This window comes from Coregonus lavaretus (genome assembly GCF_964263955.1).
Source record: "Coregonus lavaretus genome assembly, contig: HAP1_SCAFFOLD_2345, whole genome shotgun sequence".
Classification (NCBI taxonomy): Eukaryota; Metazoa; Chordata; class Actinopteri; order Salmoniformes; family Salmonidae; genus Coregonus; species Coregonus lavaretus.
The window spans coordinates 24,615-41,367 of record NW_028165984.1 but is presented as its reverse complement, the minus strand read 5'-3'; the positions used below and the strand labels follow the sequence as shown (position 1 = coordinate 41,367).

At 42.1% G+C, this 16,753-nt stretch overlaps 1 protein-coding gene across 1 annotated transcript; it reads left to right on the top strand.

Moving 5' to 3' along the window:
* Positions 1-266: 266 nt before the first annotated feature.
* Positions 267-8,107, top strand: LOC311115230 (NLR family CARD domain-containing protein 3-like; the record flags this gene model as incomplete). The annotated part of the gene is made up of 7 exons (XM_084190426.1): positions 267-303; positions 739-2,530; positions 2,823-2,996; positions 4,020-4,193; positions 4,768-4,941; positions 7,912-8,029; positions 8,087-8,107. The coding sequence occupies 7 exons, from the start codon at positions 267-269 to the stop codon at positions 8,105-8,107; spliced, it is 2,490 nt and encodes an 829-aa protein (XP_084046552.1).
* Between the last annotated feature and the right edge of the window lie 8,646 nt (positions 8,108-16,753).

The window sequence follows — 16,753 nt, the reverse complement described above, 5'->3', positions numbered from 1 at the left end:
GTCAATCATTCATTCATGTGTTAATGAGAAAGCATTTAGTCTCTTGCATAACTTATTTACTTGATTTATTTCAGTTGCTTGAAGAGAATATTATAACATTTGTGAAGAACGAGCTGAAGATGTTCAAGAGGATTCTTAGTCCAGAACTCCCAGAAGGCTTTGAGAGTCAGAAGCAGGATAAGGAAGTGGTGGATGCTGAAGATGAGAAGCAGGAGAGCAGTGCCAGAGAGGGGGCTCTGAAGATCACACTGCACGTCCTGAGGAAAATGAACCAGAAGGAGCTTGCTGACACACTGGAGAAAAGTAAGAGCTGTCTGCCTCATGTTGAATGCTGTTTAGAACATTTAAAAGCTGTAGCTAAAGTACAGCTAAAGTAGCTTTGTAACTCAGTGATATTGTAGCAGCCTTAACACAACACCTAGTGACCTCATCAAGTAGCAGCAGGGATGTGTTGGAGAAAGAGAGAGAGAGAAAGAGAGAGAGAGAGAGAGAGAGAGAGAGAGAGAGAGAGAGAGAGAGAGAGAGAGAGAGAGAGAGAGAGAGAGAGAACATTAATAATACCAATAATAATTTAATCAGTCACACCAGTGTGTAATGCATTATGAAAATATTTACACATTTATACAGTCAGTTACGAGAATAAAGTATTATAATTTAAAATTGTATAACAGTCCTAGAATACTGTAGGCATTAAAACAGACGTAATATTAATATCCTCTGTGTTATTTCTAGATTCAGATGAGCTTGCTGTGATTTGCCAACGTGAACTCAAATCTAATCTAAAGAAGAAGTTTCAATGTGTATTTGAGGGGATAGCTAAACAAGGAAACCCAACACTTCTCAATAAGATCTACACAGAGCTCTACATCACAGAGGGTGGAAAAGGAGAGGTCAATAATGAACATGAGCTGAGACAGATTGAGACAACAACCAGGAAACAATCAAGACCAGAGACTGCAATCAAATGTAACGACATCTTCAAACCCTTAACTGGACAAGACACACTTATAAGAACTGTGCTGACAAAGGGAGTCGCTGGCATTGGAAAAACTGTTTCTGTGCAGAAGTTCATTCTGGACTGGGCTGAAGGAAAAGCAAATCAGGATGTCCAATTTGTATTTTCATTCCCTTTTCGGGAGCTGAATTTGATGAAAAAGGAAAAACACACTTTCATTGAACTTCTCAGTCACTTCTCAATGGAAACCAAACAATCAAGAATCTCCAACTACGACAAGTACACGGTTCTGTTCATCTTTGATGGTCTGGATGAGTGCCGACTGCCCCTAGACTTCCAGAAGAACAACATCTGTTGTGACGTCACAGAGTCAACCTCAGTGGATGTTCTGCTGACAAATCTCATCAAGGGAAATCTGCTTCCCTCTGCTCTCCTCTGGATAACTACCCGACCTGCTGCAGCCAATAAGATCCCTTCAGGGTGTGTTGACCAGGTGACAGAGGTACGAGGGTTCAATGACCCACAGAAGGAGGAGTACTTCAGGAAGAGATTCAGTGATGAGGACCTGGCAAGCAGAATCATCTCACACATAAAGACATCAAGGAGCCTCCACATCATGTGCCACATTCCAGTCTTCTGTTGGATTTCTGCAATAGTCCTTGAACACATGCTGAAACATAAGAGAGTAGAGATGCCCAAGACTCTGACTGAGATGTACACACACCTTGTGGAGTTTCATACCGAACAGAAGAATGAAAAGTATATTGGGAAAGAAGAGACAGGTCCACACTGGAATAAAGAGAGCATTCTGTCACTGGGAAAACTGGCATTTCAACAGCTTGTGAAGGGCAATCTGATTTTCTATGAAGAAGACCTGAAAGAGGCTGGGATTGATGTCAATGAAGCCTCAGTGTACTCAGGATTGTGCACACAGATCTTTAAAGAGGAATGTGGGCTGTACCAGGACAAGGTGTACTGCTTCGTGCATCTGAGCATTCAGGAGTTTCTGGCTGCTGTATATGTGTTCCTCTCATTCATCAACAACAACGAGAATCTAATGGCCAAACCTCAATCAACGTCCAGCAACTTTTTTGCACTGTTTAGAGACAAGCCTGAAGTTACTTTCTACAAGAGTGCTGTGGATAAAGCCTTACAAAGTGAGACGGGAAACCTGGACCTTTTCCTCCGCTTCCTTCTGGGCCTCTCACTGGAGTCCAATCAGAAGCACTTACGAGGTCTACTGGCAAAGACAAGAAGCAGCTCACAGAGCCATGAAGAAACAGTCAAGTACATCAAGGAGAAGATCAGGAAGAATCCCTCTCCAGAGAGGTGTATCAATCTGTTCCACTGTCTGAATGAACTGAATGACCATTCTCTAGTGGAGGAGATCCAAAGCTACCTGAGATCAGGAAGTCTCTCAGAAGAAGAACTGTCACCTGCACAGTGGTCAGCTCTGGTCTTTGTGTTGCTGACTTCAGAAAAGAAGCTGGATGTGTTTGACCTGAATAAATACTCCAGATCAGAGGAAGGTCTTCTGAGGCTGCTGCCAGTGGTCAAAGCCTCCAGAACTGCTCTGTGAGTACATAACATGACATTTAAGTACTAATCATCAGGAAGAAATATTCAATTTAGAGAAAAATATGTATTAGAATATGTATATAATATATAATATTAAATTGAAAAACATACTGAATCAGTGCATTGGTGTTCAGATTAGTATAACATTATAACCATACAATTCTAGGAGACGGAAGATGGATCTATATGTTGTTTGAGAGAATAAACCAAATGCATCTGCCATTGTCCTTCTACACTACTGGTGTTAAATTAACAGTGTGTTTCTGAAATCATGACGATCTCTTTGCAGGCTGTCAGGCTGTGGAGTCACAGAGGAAGGCTGTGCTTCTCTGGTCTCAGCGCTGAAGTCAAACCCCTCACACCTGAGAGAGCTGGATCTGAGTAACAATGACCTGAAGGATTCAGGAGTGAAGCTGCTCTCTGCTGGACTGGGGAATCCAAACTGTAAACTGGAGACTTTGAGGTCAGTATTCCTGTAGTTGGTCAACAAGTGATAACTGTTCACCAGATCCACATGTGTTTACCAGGCACACATAGTCCACACCATATGTGTTTGGACAGTGAAGCTTACAGTTTTACATTTGGTGCTATGCTGCAGCATTTTGGATTTGAGATAGAATGTTTCATATTAGGTGACAGTACAGAATGTCACCTTTTATTTGATGTTAATGGTGAGAGGTTAGCATGTTTTGTTGTAGCCTCTGTAACTTTCTCACTCATTATTATTCATGATTCATTCATGACTTTTCTTAATCATGTCATCATCAGTATTAATTTAGTAGTGTTTAGAAACCTGTTATCTACTCACTTAGACAGAAAATTATTCCAGTTATCATCCACCATTCAGTTACTATTGAACAAAACATAACCCAAAACACAACCAAAACAAACTGCAAATGCAACCAATGAGTTCACAACCAAATACTCAACTTTTGACAACTTTAATACACTATAAGTGAATTGGTCAGAATACTTATGACTTCTTCAAATGGGGGACTAGATACATAAAGTGCTTTCATTTCTAAACGGTGAAACAGATATGTATTAAAATACCCTCAAATAAAAGGTGACATTATATACTGTCACCTCATATGAAACATTTGATCTCAAATCCAAAATGCTGGAGTATAGAGCCACATTTAAAATGTCAAAATATATATGGTGTGGACTGTATACTCAATACAATCTAAATCTGATACCTCACTGTCTGTCTTTTGACTGATACTGCTTTTTAAACTGGTCTGGTCAGTCTACTCAAATATTTGTACTTTATATTTTTCTCTCTACAAAATGTAAAATGTAAAATGTAAATGTACAAGCAATACTTTAATAATGTGTCATTTCTAATAATGATACATTCATTTATGAATGGATATGGCAGGTTTCAGGACACTGATATATCTGAATATGTTGTAAAAATATACTGTCACAATTTTCACCACCAAAGAATAGCAGTGTGGTTTTAATATGATTTGACTCTTTGCAGGCTGTCAGGCTGTCTAGTCACAGAGGAAGGCTGTGCTTCTCTGGTCTCAGCTCTGAAGTCAAACCCTTCACACCTGAGAGAGCTGGATCTGAGTAACAATGACCTGAAGGATTCAGGAGTGAAGCTGCTCTCTGCTGGACTGGGGAATCCCCACTGTAAACTGGAGACTCTGAGGTCAGTATTCCTGTAGTTGGTCAACAAGTGATAACTGTTCACCAGATCCACATGTGTTTACCAGGCACACATAGTCCACACCATATGTGTTTGGACAGTGAAGCTTACAGTTTTAAATTTGGTGCTCTGCTCCAGAATTTTGAATTTCAGATAGAATGTTTCATATTAGGTGACAGTATATAATGTCACCTTTTATTTGAGGGTATTCATCCGTATATGTGTTATTGTTAAGAAATGAAAGCACTTTATGTGTCTAGTTCTCCCATTTCAAGAAGTCGTAATAATTTGGACATATTCACTTATTTTGTATTAAAGTGAATGTGAAGGTTACAGAGGCACAAGGATCATACCCCCTCTGGTATTGGTAATGGTGAGAGGTTAGCATGTTTTGTTGTAGCCTCTGTAACTCTCTCACTCATTATTATTCATGATTCATTCATGATCTTTCTCAATCATGGCATCATCAGGATTAATTTTGTAGTGTTTAGAAACATGTTATCTACTCACTTAGACAGAAGATTACTCACCACCAAAGAATAGCAGTGTGGTTTTAATATGATTTGACTCTTTGCAGGCTGTCAGGCTGTATAGTCACAGAGGAAGGCTGTGCTTCTCTGGTCTCAGCTCTGAAGTCAAACCCCTCACACCTGAGAGAGCTGGACCTGAGTAACAATGACCTGAAGGATTCAGGAGTGAAGCTGCTCTCTGCTGTCCTGGGGAATCCCCATTGTAAACTGGAGACTCTGAGGTCAGTATTCCTGTAGTTGGTCAACAAGTGATAACTGTTCACCAGATCCACATGTGATTACCAGGCACACATAGTCCACACCATATGTGTTTGGACAGTGAAGCTTACAGTTTTAAATTTGGTTTTTAGATACAATGTTTCATATAATGCAACAGTACAGAATGTCACCTTTTATTTAAAGATTTTCATACATATACAGTGAGGGAAAAAAGTATTTGATCCCTTGCTGATTTTGTACGTTTGCCCACTGACAAAGAAGTGATCAGTCTATAATTTTAATGGTAGGTTTATTTGAACAGTGAGAGACAGAATAACACCAAAAAAAATCAGAAAAATGCATGTAAAATTTTGTATTAATTGATTTGCATTTTAATGAGGGAAATAAGTATTTTACCCCGTCTCAATCAGAAAGATTTCTGGCTCCCAGGTGTCTTTTATACAGGTAATGAGCTGAGATTAGGAGCACACTCTTAAAGGGAGTTCTCCTAATCTCAGTTTGTTACCTGTATAAAAGACACCTGTCCACAGAAGAAATCAATCAATCAGATTCCAAACTCTCCACCATGGCCAAGACCAAAGAGCTCTCCAAGGATGTCAGGGACAATATTGTAGACCTACACAAGGCTGGAATTGGCTACAAGACCATCGCCAAGCAGCTTGGTGAGAAGGTGACAACAGTTGGTGCGTTTTTTTGCAAATGGAACACAAAATAACTGTCAATCTCCCTCGGCCTGGGGCTCCATGCAAGATATCACCTTGTGGAGTTGCAATGATCATGAGAACGGTGAGGAATCAGCCCAGAACTACACGGGAGGATCTTGTCAATGATCTCAAGGCAGCTGGGACCATATTCACCAAGAAAACAATTGGTAACACACTACGCCGTGAAGGACTGAAATCCTGCAGCGCCCGCAAGGTCCCCCTGCTCAAGAAAGCACATATACATGGCCATCTGAAGTTTGCCAATGAACATCTGAATGATTCAGAGGAGAACTGGGTGAAAGTGTTGTGGTCAGATGAGACCAAAATCGAGCTCTTTGGCATCAACTCAACTCGCCGTGTTTGGAGGAGGAGGAATGCTGCCTATGACCACAAGAACACCATCCCCATTGTCAAACATGGAGGTGCAAACATTATGCTTTGGGGGTGTTTTTCTGCTAAGGGGACAGGACAACTTCACCGCATCAAACGGACGATGGACGGGGCCATGTACCATCAAATCTTGAGTGAGAACCTCCTTCCCTCAGTCAGGGCATTGAAAATGGGTCATGGATGGGTATTCCAGCATGACAATGACCCAAAACTCACGGCCAAGGCAACAAAGGAGTGGCTCAAGAAGAAGCCCATTAAGGTCCTGGAGTGGCCTAGCCAGTCTCCAGACATTAATCCCATAGAAAATCTGTGGAGGGAGCTGAAGGTTCGAGTTGCCAAACGTCATCCTCGAAACCTTGATGACTTGGAGAAGATCTTCAAAGAGGAGTGGGACAAAATCCCTCCTGAGATGTGTGCAAACCTGGTGGCCAACTACAAGAAACGTCTGACCTCTGTGATTGCCAACAAGGGTTTTGCCACCAAGTACTAAATCATGTTTTGCAGAGGGGTCAAATTCTTATTTCCCTCATTAAAATGCAAATCAATTAATAACATATTTGACATGCGTTTTTCTGGATTTTTTTGTTGTTATTCTGCCCCTCACTGTTCAAATAAACCTACCATTAAAATTATAGACTGATCATGTCTTTGTCAGTGGGCAAACGTACAAAATCAGCAGGGGGTCAAATACTTTTTTCCCTCAATGTATATTTTACCGTTTAGAAATGAAAGTACTTTATTATGTAGTTCTCCCATTTGAAAAAGTCATAATTATTTAGACAACTTAATTTAGTCAAAAGTTTAGTATTTGGTCCAATATTCCTTGCCTGCAGTGATTACATCAAGCTTGTGATTCTACAAACGTGTTGAATACATTTGCAGTTTGTCTTGGTTTTGTTATAGATTATATTTTTCCTAATAGAAACTGAATGGTGAATAATGTCCTGTCATTTTGGTGTCACTTCACGTGTATTGTCAGTAAGAATAGAAGATGTTTCTGAACAATTCTACATTCATGTGGATGCTACCATGATTATGAATAATCATGAATGAATCGTGAATGATGATGAATGAGAAAGTTACAGAGGAACAAGGATCATACCCCCTCTGTTATTGGTAATGGTGAGAGGTTAGCATGTTTTGTTGTGGCCTCTGTAACTTTCTCACTCATACATTTTCATGATTGATTTATGATTTTTGTTAATCCTGTCATCATCAGGATTAATTTAGTAGTGTTTAGAAACATGTTATCTACTCAGTTAGACAGAAAATTACTCCAGTCATCATCCACCATTCAGTTACTATTGGACAAAACATAACCCAAAACACAACCAAAACAAACTGCAAATGCAACCAACGAGTTTGGGACCAAATACTAAACTTTTGACTACTTTAATACACTATAAGTGAATTGGTCAGAATACGTTTGACTTCGTCAAATGGGGGGACTAGATACATAAAGTGCTTTCATTTCTAAATGTTGAAACAGATATGTATTAAAATACCCTCAAATAAAAGGTGACATTATATACTGTCTCCTCATATGAAACATTTGATCTCAAATTCAAAATGCTGGAGTACAGAGCCACATTTAAAATGTTAGCTTCACTGTCAAAATAGATATGGTGTGGACTGTATACTCAATACAATCTAAATCTGATACCTCACTGTCTGTCTTTTGACTGATACAGCTTTTTAAACTGGTCTGGTCAGTCTACTGATAATTTGTCATTTCTAATATTGATACATTCATTTATGAATAGATATGTCAGGTTTCAGGACGCTGATATACCTGAAAATGTATAAAAAAATATACTGCCACTATTTTCACCACCAAATAATAGCAGTGTGGTTTTAATATGATTTGTCCCTTTGCAGGCTGTCAGGCTGTCTAGTCACAGAGGAAGGCTGTGCTTCTCTGGTCTCAGCTCTGAAGTCAAACCCCTCACACCTGAGAGAGCTGGACCTGAGCTACAATCACCCAGGAGACTCAGGAGTCAGACTGCTCTCTGCTGGACTGGAGGATCCACACAGCATACTGGAGAAACTCAAGTATGTAGAGAGTTTATGTTAATGTTCATATCAGACATGTTGGAGTTATCAGGCTAGTTAAGACAAACATTCTGACAACCACTTGGACTAAGTTATATAAAGACTGTGTGTGTGTGTGTGTGTGTGTGTGTGTGTGTGTGTGTGTGTGTGTGTGTGTGTGTGTGTGTGTGTGTGTGTGTTGTGTGTGTGTGTGTGTGTGTGTGTGTGTGTGTGTGTGTGTGTGTGTGTGTGGGGTCCAGTGTGTGTGTGTGGTCCAGTGTGTGTGTCCAGTGTGTACACATTGGACACACACACACTCTGGACACAAACACAATCTGGACACACACTGGACAAACACACACACACTGGACACACACACAGATACTGGACACACACACACACACTGGACACACACACGCACACACTGGACACACACATACTGGACACACACACACTGGACACACAAACACTCACACACTGGACACACACCCACACACACACTGAACACATTTCACACACACACACACTGGACACACACACACACTGGACACACACACAGATTGGACACACACACACACACACACTGGACACACACACTCTTACACTGGACACACACACACACACTGGACACACACATTCACTTGACAAACACACACAAACTGAACACACACACACACAAATACACACACACACAGGACACACACACTGGACACACAGGACACACACACACACACACACTGGACACACACACACATACACACTGGGCACACACAAAGAGGACACACACACACACACTGGATACACACACACACACACACACACACTGGACACACACACACGCACACTGGACACACACACTGGACACAGACACACACACACTAGACAAACATTCTTACCACCACTTGTACAAAGTTATATGCTGAATGTGAGTGTGTGTGTGTGTCCAGTGTGTGTGTGTGTGTGTGTGTGTGTGTGTGTGTGTGTGTGTGTGTGTGTGTGTGTGTGTGTGTGTGTGTGTGTGTGTTTGTGTGTGTGTGTGTGTGTGTGTGTCCAGTGTGAATGTGTGAGTGTGTGAGTGTGTTTGTGTGTGTGTGTGTGTGTGTGTGTGTGTGTGTGTGTCCAGTGTGTGTGTGTGTGTGTGTGAGTTCAGGTGTATCCCTCAATGACTGTCTGTTCTTCTGCTTACCGCTACAGTGTGGAACATGGTGGAGAGAACACAATGAAACCTGGACTTAGAAAATGTGAGTGTTGACTGCTGTGAAGAACATGACTAAGAATAGGTCCTAATTCAAGTGGAGTCAAAGTCAAAGACCACCATCATTACTTACTTGGTCATATTAAATATCAGCTGTAGTTCTACAGAAGCAGAAATCAGGGACACCAAAGTTTACAAAGAGTTGCTTTGACAATGTGTGTGTCTGTGTCTGTGTGGCGTGTTCGTGTTACATTAGAAATGTGTGTGTGTGTTCAGGATGTGTGTATGTGTGTAATTAATGGGAATAAGTGTGTTTTATATTACCATACAGTATAACATATGATCATTGAACAAGTCTGAAGTTACCTTAACTTCTCCTTTTGATACCTAGAAACATCTACATTAAATGAATTAGTGAAAAGTGAGTTAATATTCTAATGTGAATGATGATGATTTCTAATATTGTGTCTGGTTTCATCCATCAGATGTCTGTGATCTCACACTGGACCTAAACACAGTAAACACATGCCTCTCTCTGTCTGAGGAGAACAGAAAGGTGACATGGAGGAGAGAGAAGCAGCCGTATCCTGATCACCCAGAGAGATTTGAGGACTGGGAACAGGTGCTGTGTAGAGAGGGTCTGACTGGGCGCTGTTACTGGGAGGTAGAGTGGAGTGGGGGGGCTGTTATAGGAGTGGCATATAAAGGAATCAGCAGGAGAGGAGGGGGTAGTGACTGTGTGATTGGATGGAATGACAAGTCCTGGAGTCTGTTCTGCTCTGACAACAGTTACTATGCCTGTCACAATAATAAGTCCACTACCATAGACGTCCCCTCCTCCAGCTCCCACAGAGTAGGAGTGTATCTGGACTGGCCAGCCGGCACTCTGTCCTTCTACAGAGTCTCCTCTGACACACAGACCCACCTGAACACATTCCACTCCACATTCACTGAGCCCCTCTATCCAGGGTTTAGGGTTTGGGATGTTGACATCATATCATACGATTATGTTTCTGAGGTTCCCTCAGTGTCCCTGTGTCAAACATAACACACACACACACTGGACACACACACACTGGACACACACATACACACACACACACACACACACACACACACACACACACACACACACACACACACACACACACACACACACATACACACACACACACACACACACACACACACACACACACACACACACACACACACACACACACACACTGAACACACATCACTGGACACACACACACTGGACACGCACACACACACAAACACACTGGGAACACACACACTGAACACACAAACACTGGACACACACACACACTGGACACAAACACACACACACACACACACACACACACTGGAAACACACACACTGGACACGCACACACTGAACACACAAACACTGGACACACACACAAACACTGAACACACACACACACGACACACACATACTGGACACACACACACACACACACACACACACACACACACACACACACAAACATACTGGACACACACACACACACACAGGACACACACAAAAACACACACACTGAACACACAACGACACACACACACACTGGACACACACACACACTGGACAAACACACACTGGACACACACACACACACACACACTGGACACACACACACACACACTGGATACACACACATTCACTGAACATACACATTGGACACACACACACTGGACACACACACACATATACACTGGACACAAACACACACACACGCACTGAAGACACACACACACACACACACTGGACACACACACACTGAACACACATGCACACACACAAACACACTGGACACAGATCCACACACACACACTGGACACACACACACATACTGGATTCACACACACACACTGGACACACACACACACACTGGACACACACACACTGGACACACACACACTGGACACACACACACACACACACACTCTGGACACACACACACACACACACTCTGGACACACACAAATTGGACACAAACACTTGACACACACACACTGGACATACACACACACAGGACACACACAAACACACACACACTGAACACACACACTGGACACACACACACACTGAAGACACACACACACACACACACACACACACTGAACACACACGCACACACACAAACACACTGGACACACATCCACACACACACACACACTGGACACAAACACACATACTGGATTCACACACACACACACTGGACACACACACACACACACACACTGGACACACACACTGGACACACACACACACACACATACACTGGACACACACACAGGACACACACACACTCTCGCTAAGAGAGAGAGTTAACATCATCATGGACGGCAGAAAAGGACTGGAGATGGATGTCGGAGCGGGAAAACAACGTGATTAAAAAGGGAGGAATATACAGTGATTAAAGGAAAGGACATTTATTCAACTGTGAAGACAAACCTTTTAATTAAATCTGCTAAATGAGCAAACTTAGGAGGAAACGTCAGTGAGTGAAGTGAATTAAGATCACGTGACTGAGGAAAATATTGCTTTGGTTGAGGACAATATTGAAGTGAGTGACAATCAGGAGCTTATTGAGAAATGATCAATTATTGGAATTGTTGGAAACATTGGACAGTTTGATGAAAGTATTGAGCAGTGGAGCTCATATACAGAACGGTTTGAATATTTTGTTCTTGTAAATGACATGGATGAGGACAACATTGTGCCTACATGTTTTAGTGTAATGGGGCCAAAGACATTTAATTTACTAGGCAGCCTGCTACAGCCAGACAGAACAGGTAATAAGACGTATGAGGACATTTTTCACCAGAACCACTAGTTAATGCTGAAAGGTTCAGGTTCCACAGGAGACATCAGGAAGAGGGAGAATCAGTAACAATGTTTGCTGCTGCATTAAAGAAACTACCAGAACACTGAGTTTAATGCTGTTCTAAATGACATCATTAGAGACAGACTAGTATGTGGGCTACGGAGTGAAGCTACACAAAAGAGACTGTTGACTGAAAGTCATCTGACCTTGGCAAAGGACATTGAAATCAGTGTGTCTATGGAACTAGCTGCTAAAGAGGCTCACCAGTGGAGTTCATCAGGAACTTAGTGGGTTCATCTAACAATCCTAATCATCAGCTGATACATTGTAATCTCATACACAGGATAAACCTTCCACCTAGAAAACATATTTTAATAGAAATCACAACTGCTCCTCTGTGTGATCTATGTAATCAAGGTGCCTTGGGCTCCTTTAATCATATGTACTGGGAGTGATCAGGGGCATGTTTTGGAAAGAGGTATCTTCATGCCTTGTTCCCCCAAACTGTTATTACTGAATGATAATTCACCACTGTCATTACAGCAAAGACGTATAATGTTGTCAGGTTGGACAGCAGCTAAAAAGATGTTGGAACTAAGATGGCAACCACCACACCTCATTGGATCAGCACTTTTATAGATATCATTTATTTAGAACTATCCACTGCTAGGATCCATGGGGCTAGCCAAACAACAATTGCAGCTGAAACCATAAAATAACTCCTGTAGTGGGTTTTACCCAATAGATTGACCGTTAATTATCATTTTTGTGCAAATGTGTACCTTGATTTACAGTGGAGGAAAAACGTATTTAGTCAGCCAACAATTGTGCAAGTTCTCCCACTTAAAAAGATGAGAGAGGCCTGTAATTTTCATCATAGGTACACGTCAACTATGACAGACAAAATGAGAAAAAAAATCCAGAAAATCACATTGTAGGATTTTTAATGAATTTATTTGCAAATTATGGTGGAAAATAAGTATTTGGTCAATAACAAAAGTTTCTCAATACTTTGTTATATACCCTTTGTTGGCAATGACACAGGTCAAACGTTTTCTGTAAGTCTTCACAAGGTTTTCACATACTGTTGCTGGTGTTTTGGCCCATTCCTCCATGCAGATCTCCTCTAGATACTGTTGCTGGTGTTTTGGCCCATTCCTCCATGCAGATCTCCTCTAGAGCAGTGATGTTTTGGGGCTGTCGCTGGGCAACACGGACTTTCAACTCCCTCCAAAGATTTTCTATGGGGTTGAGATCTGGAGACTGACTAGGCCACTCCAGGACCTTGAAATGCTTCTTACGAAGCCACTCCTTCGTTGCACGGGCGGTGTGTTTGGGATCATTGTCATGCTGAAAGACCCAGCCACGTTTCATCTTCAATGCCCTTGCTGATGGAAGGAGGTTTTCACTCAAAATCTCATGATACATGGCCCCATTCATTCTTTCCTTTACACGGTTCAGTCGTCCTGGTCCCTTTGCAGAAAAACAGCCCCAAAGCATGATGTTTCCACCCCCATGCTTCACAGTAGGTATGGTGTTCTTTGGATGCAACTCAGCATTCTTTGTCCTCCAAACACGACGAGTTGAGTTTTTACCAAAAAGTTCTATTTTGGTTTCATCTGACCATATGACATTCTCCCAATCCTCTTCTGGATCATCCAAATGCACTCTAGCAAACTTCAGACGGGCCTGGACATGTACTGGCTTAAGCAGGGGGACACGTCTGGCACTGCAGGATTTGAGTCCCTGGCGGCGTAGTGTGTTACTGATGGTAGGCTTTGTTACTTTGGTCCCAGCTCTCTGCAGGTCATTCACTAGGTCCCCCCGTGTGGTTCTGGGATTTTTGCTCACCGTTCTTGTGATCGTTTTGACCCCACGGGGTGAGATCTTGCGTGGAGCCCCAGATCGAGGGAGATTATCAGTGGTCTTGTATGTCTTCCATTTCCTAATAATTGCACCCACAGTTGATTTCTTCAAACCAAGCTGCTTACCTATTGCAGATTCAGTCTTCCCAGCCTGGTGCAGGTCTACAATTTTGTTTCTGGTGTCCTTTGACAGCTCTTTGGTCTTGACCATAGTGGAGTTTGGAGTGTGACTGTTTGAGGTTGTGGACAGGTGTCTTTTATACTGATAACAAGTTCAAACAGGTGCCATTAATACAGGTAACGAGTGGAGGACAGAGGAGCCTCTTAAAGAAGAAGTTACAGGTCTGTGAGAGCCAGAAATCTTGCTTGTTTGTAGGTGACCAAATACTTATTTTCCACCATAATTTGCAAATAAATTCATAAAAAATCCTACAATGTGATTATCTGGATTTTTTTTCTCAGTTTGTCTGTCATAGTTGATGTTTACCTATGATGAAAATGACAGGCCTCTCTCATCTTTTTAAGTGGGAGAACTTGCACAATTGGTGGCTGACTAAATACTTTTTTTCCCCACTGTAGTATTTAATTTAATGGAGATCAGGTTGGTGTTGTTGGGGTTGTCCCAGGAGGGGTTGGAGGGTGTGTTGGGGTGGTCCCAGGAGGGGTTGGAGGGTGGGTTGGGGTGGTCCCAGGAGGGGTTGGAGGGTGGGTTGGGGTGGTCCCAGGAGGGGTTGGAGGGTGGGTTGGGGTGGTCCCAGGAGGGGTTGGAGGGTGGGTTGGGGTGGTCCCAGGAGGGGTTGGAGGGTGGGCTGATGCAGCTGAGGTGGGTGATTGTATATGTGGTTTATTATAATTGTATTTATCTGCAATAACTAGTTTCCATAATATACTGATATATATTTTAACAGTATTGTGTCTCTAGCTGTATAACCATTCCTGCTGCTATTTGTTCTGATATATATTTTAATAGTATTGTGTCTCTAGCTGTATAACCATTCTTGCTGCTATTTGTTCTTGTCTTTATGTTCCTTTAAAATAAATAAAAAGTTGATCACAAAAAAAGGAAAAGTGTACAGGGTTTCAACTGAAAATCAGAGACCGGGAAATCAAGTCACATGCTTCCACTGTGGCAAGGTGGGACATCAAGTATCAACATGTTGGTGTAAGGACATGGATTGTCCAGCCTGTGGTAAAAAGGGCAACATCGGACAAGTCTTCAGAAGCAAAAAGAGAACAGAGAAATCACAAAAACGGGAAACAAGAAACAGTCATTCCAACGAAAGACACATAGACATGTTCACACTGTTGAGTAAGAGAACACTGAGGTGAGTGACTCATCAGACCAGGAAGTCACACTGAAAATCCTGACTTTTTCCTGGCGGGCCGCACGGCTACTATGTCTCCCCCTTGCTAGAGGGACAGCCGGTGGGTATGGAGATTGACACAGGGGCAGCTGTATCTCTTGTGTCAGAAAAAAAGACACTGAAACACCTTCCACTTCAACCAGCGCACCTCGTGTTAAAGACTTACACAGGTGAATCTGTCGCTGTGAGAGGCATCACTGATGTCACAGTTCAGGTAAACAGTCAATCTGAAAAGCTGCCACTCTATGTTGTGAAAGGAGACTATGCATCACTACTGGGATGTTCATAGTTGGAGAAAATCACACTGGACTGGCCATCAGTGCATACAATGACATATGGAGACACAGATCTACCTGCCATCTTAAAGAAACATGGAGAAGTCTTTAATGGACAGCTGGGTAGTATGAACGACATTACATGGAAGCTTAGCATTAAGCAAGACAGCAAACCAACATTTCTGAAAGCAGGACCTGTACCTTATGCTATCAGACCAGAAGTCAAGGCTGACTTGGACGCTTTAGTCAAGAACAAAGTACTGGAGCCGGTCAGCATGAGTGAATGCATGAGCAACACCCATCTACCAGTCCTTAACACTGGAACCGCCTTTTCTTTCAGCATATAAGAACCCGCTAGAGAAAGTTACCAGGCGTCCACTTTAGCATATGCATCAGATGCATATCAACCAGCAAGGTGCAAGGTGTGCAAACATGGTTTGTTAAATAAACGCTTGATAAATAGTGCATTAACTGTTGTAAATTATTTATTGCATGAAGAAATATTAGTGGAAATATATCAATAAAATAACAACAATAGTTAATTCTACAAAGTAAAAATAAAATCGGCCTATAGCCTATTTCTGTTTCCCTTACAATAAAAACATTACAGTGTAAACCATTTAATCAACTGTATTTGTAGATTCAATTAGTAATAGAGTTAATAAAGTCCATTTACTGTTTATTTTGACAAAGTACAAATGAAAAAAGTATAATAATAATAATATAACCAGCCAGGTGCTCAGGTGAAATGATTTGCTGTATTCCTAAACAAAAGCACACCTCAACAGGCCAGAGGAGAGTACCCCCTTTTACAGAGTACAATCAACAGGCCAGAGGAGAGTACCCCCTTTTACAGAGTACAGTCAACAGGCCAGAGGAGAGTACCCCCTTTTACAGAGTACAGTCAACAGGCCAGAGGAGAGTACCCCCTTTTACAGAGTACAGTCAACAGGCCAGAGGAGAGTACCCCCTTTTACAGAGTACAGTCTGGACATCTGGTCTGTCACTGTCTCCGGTTTCTTCTTCTGGTCACCGCAGGTGGCAACAGTGGGGTGCATGGTGCTGAGGAAGCTAACACTTATTTATTTAACATCTGTACACCGTGAGTGTTGCTTTACCACTCTCCATCACACCGTGA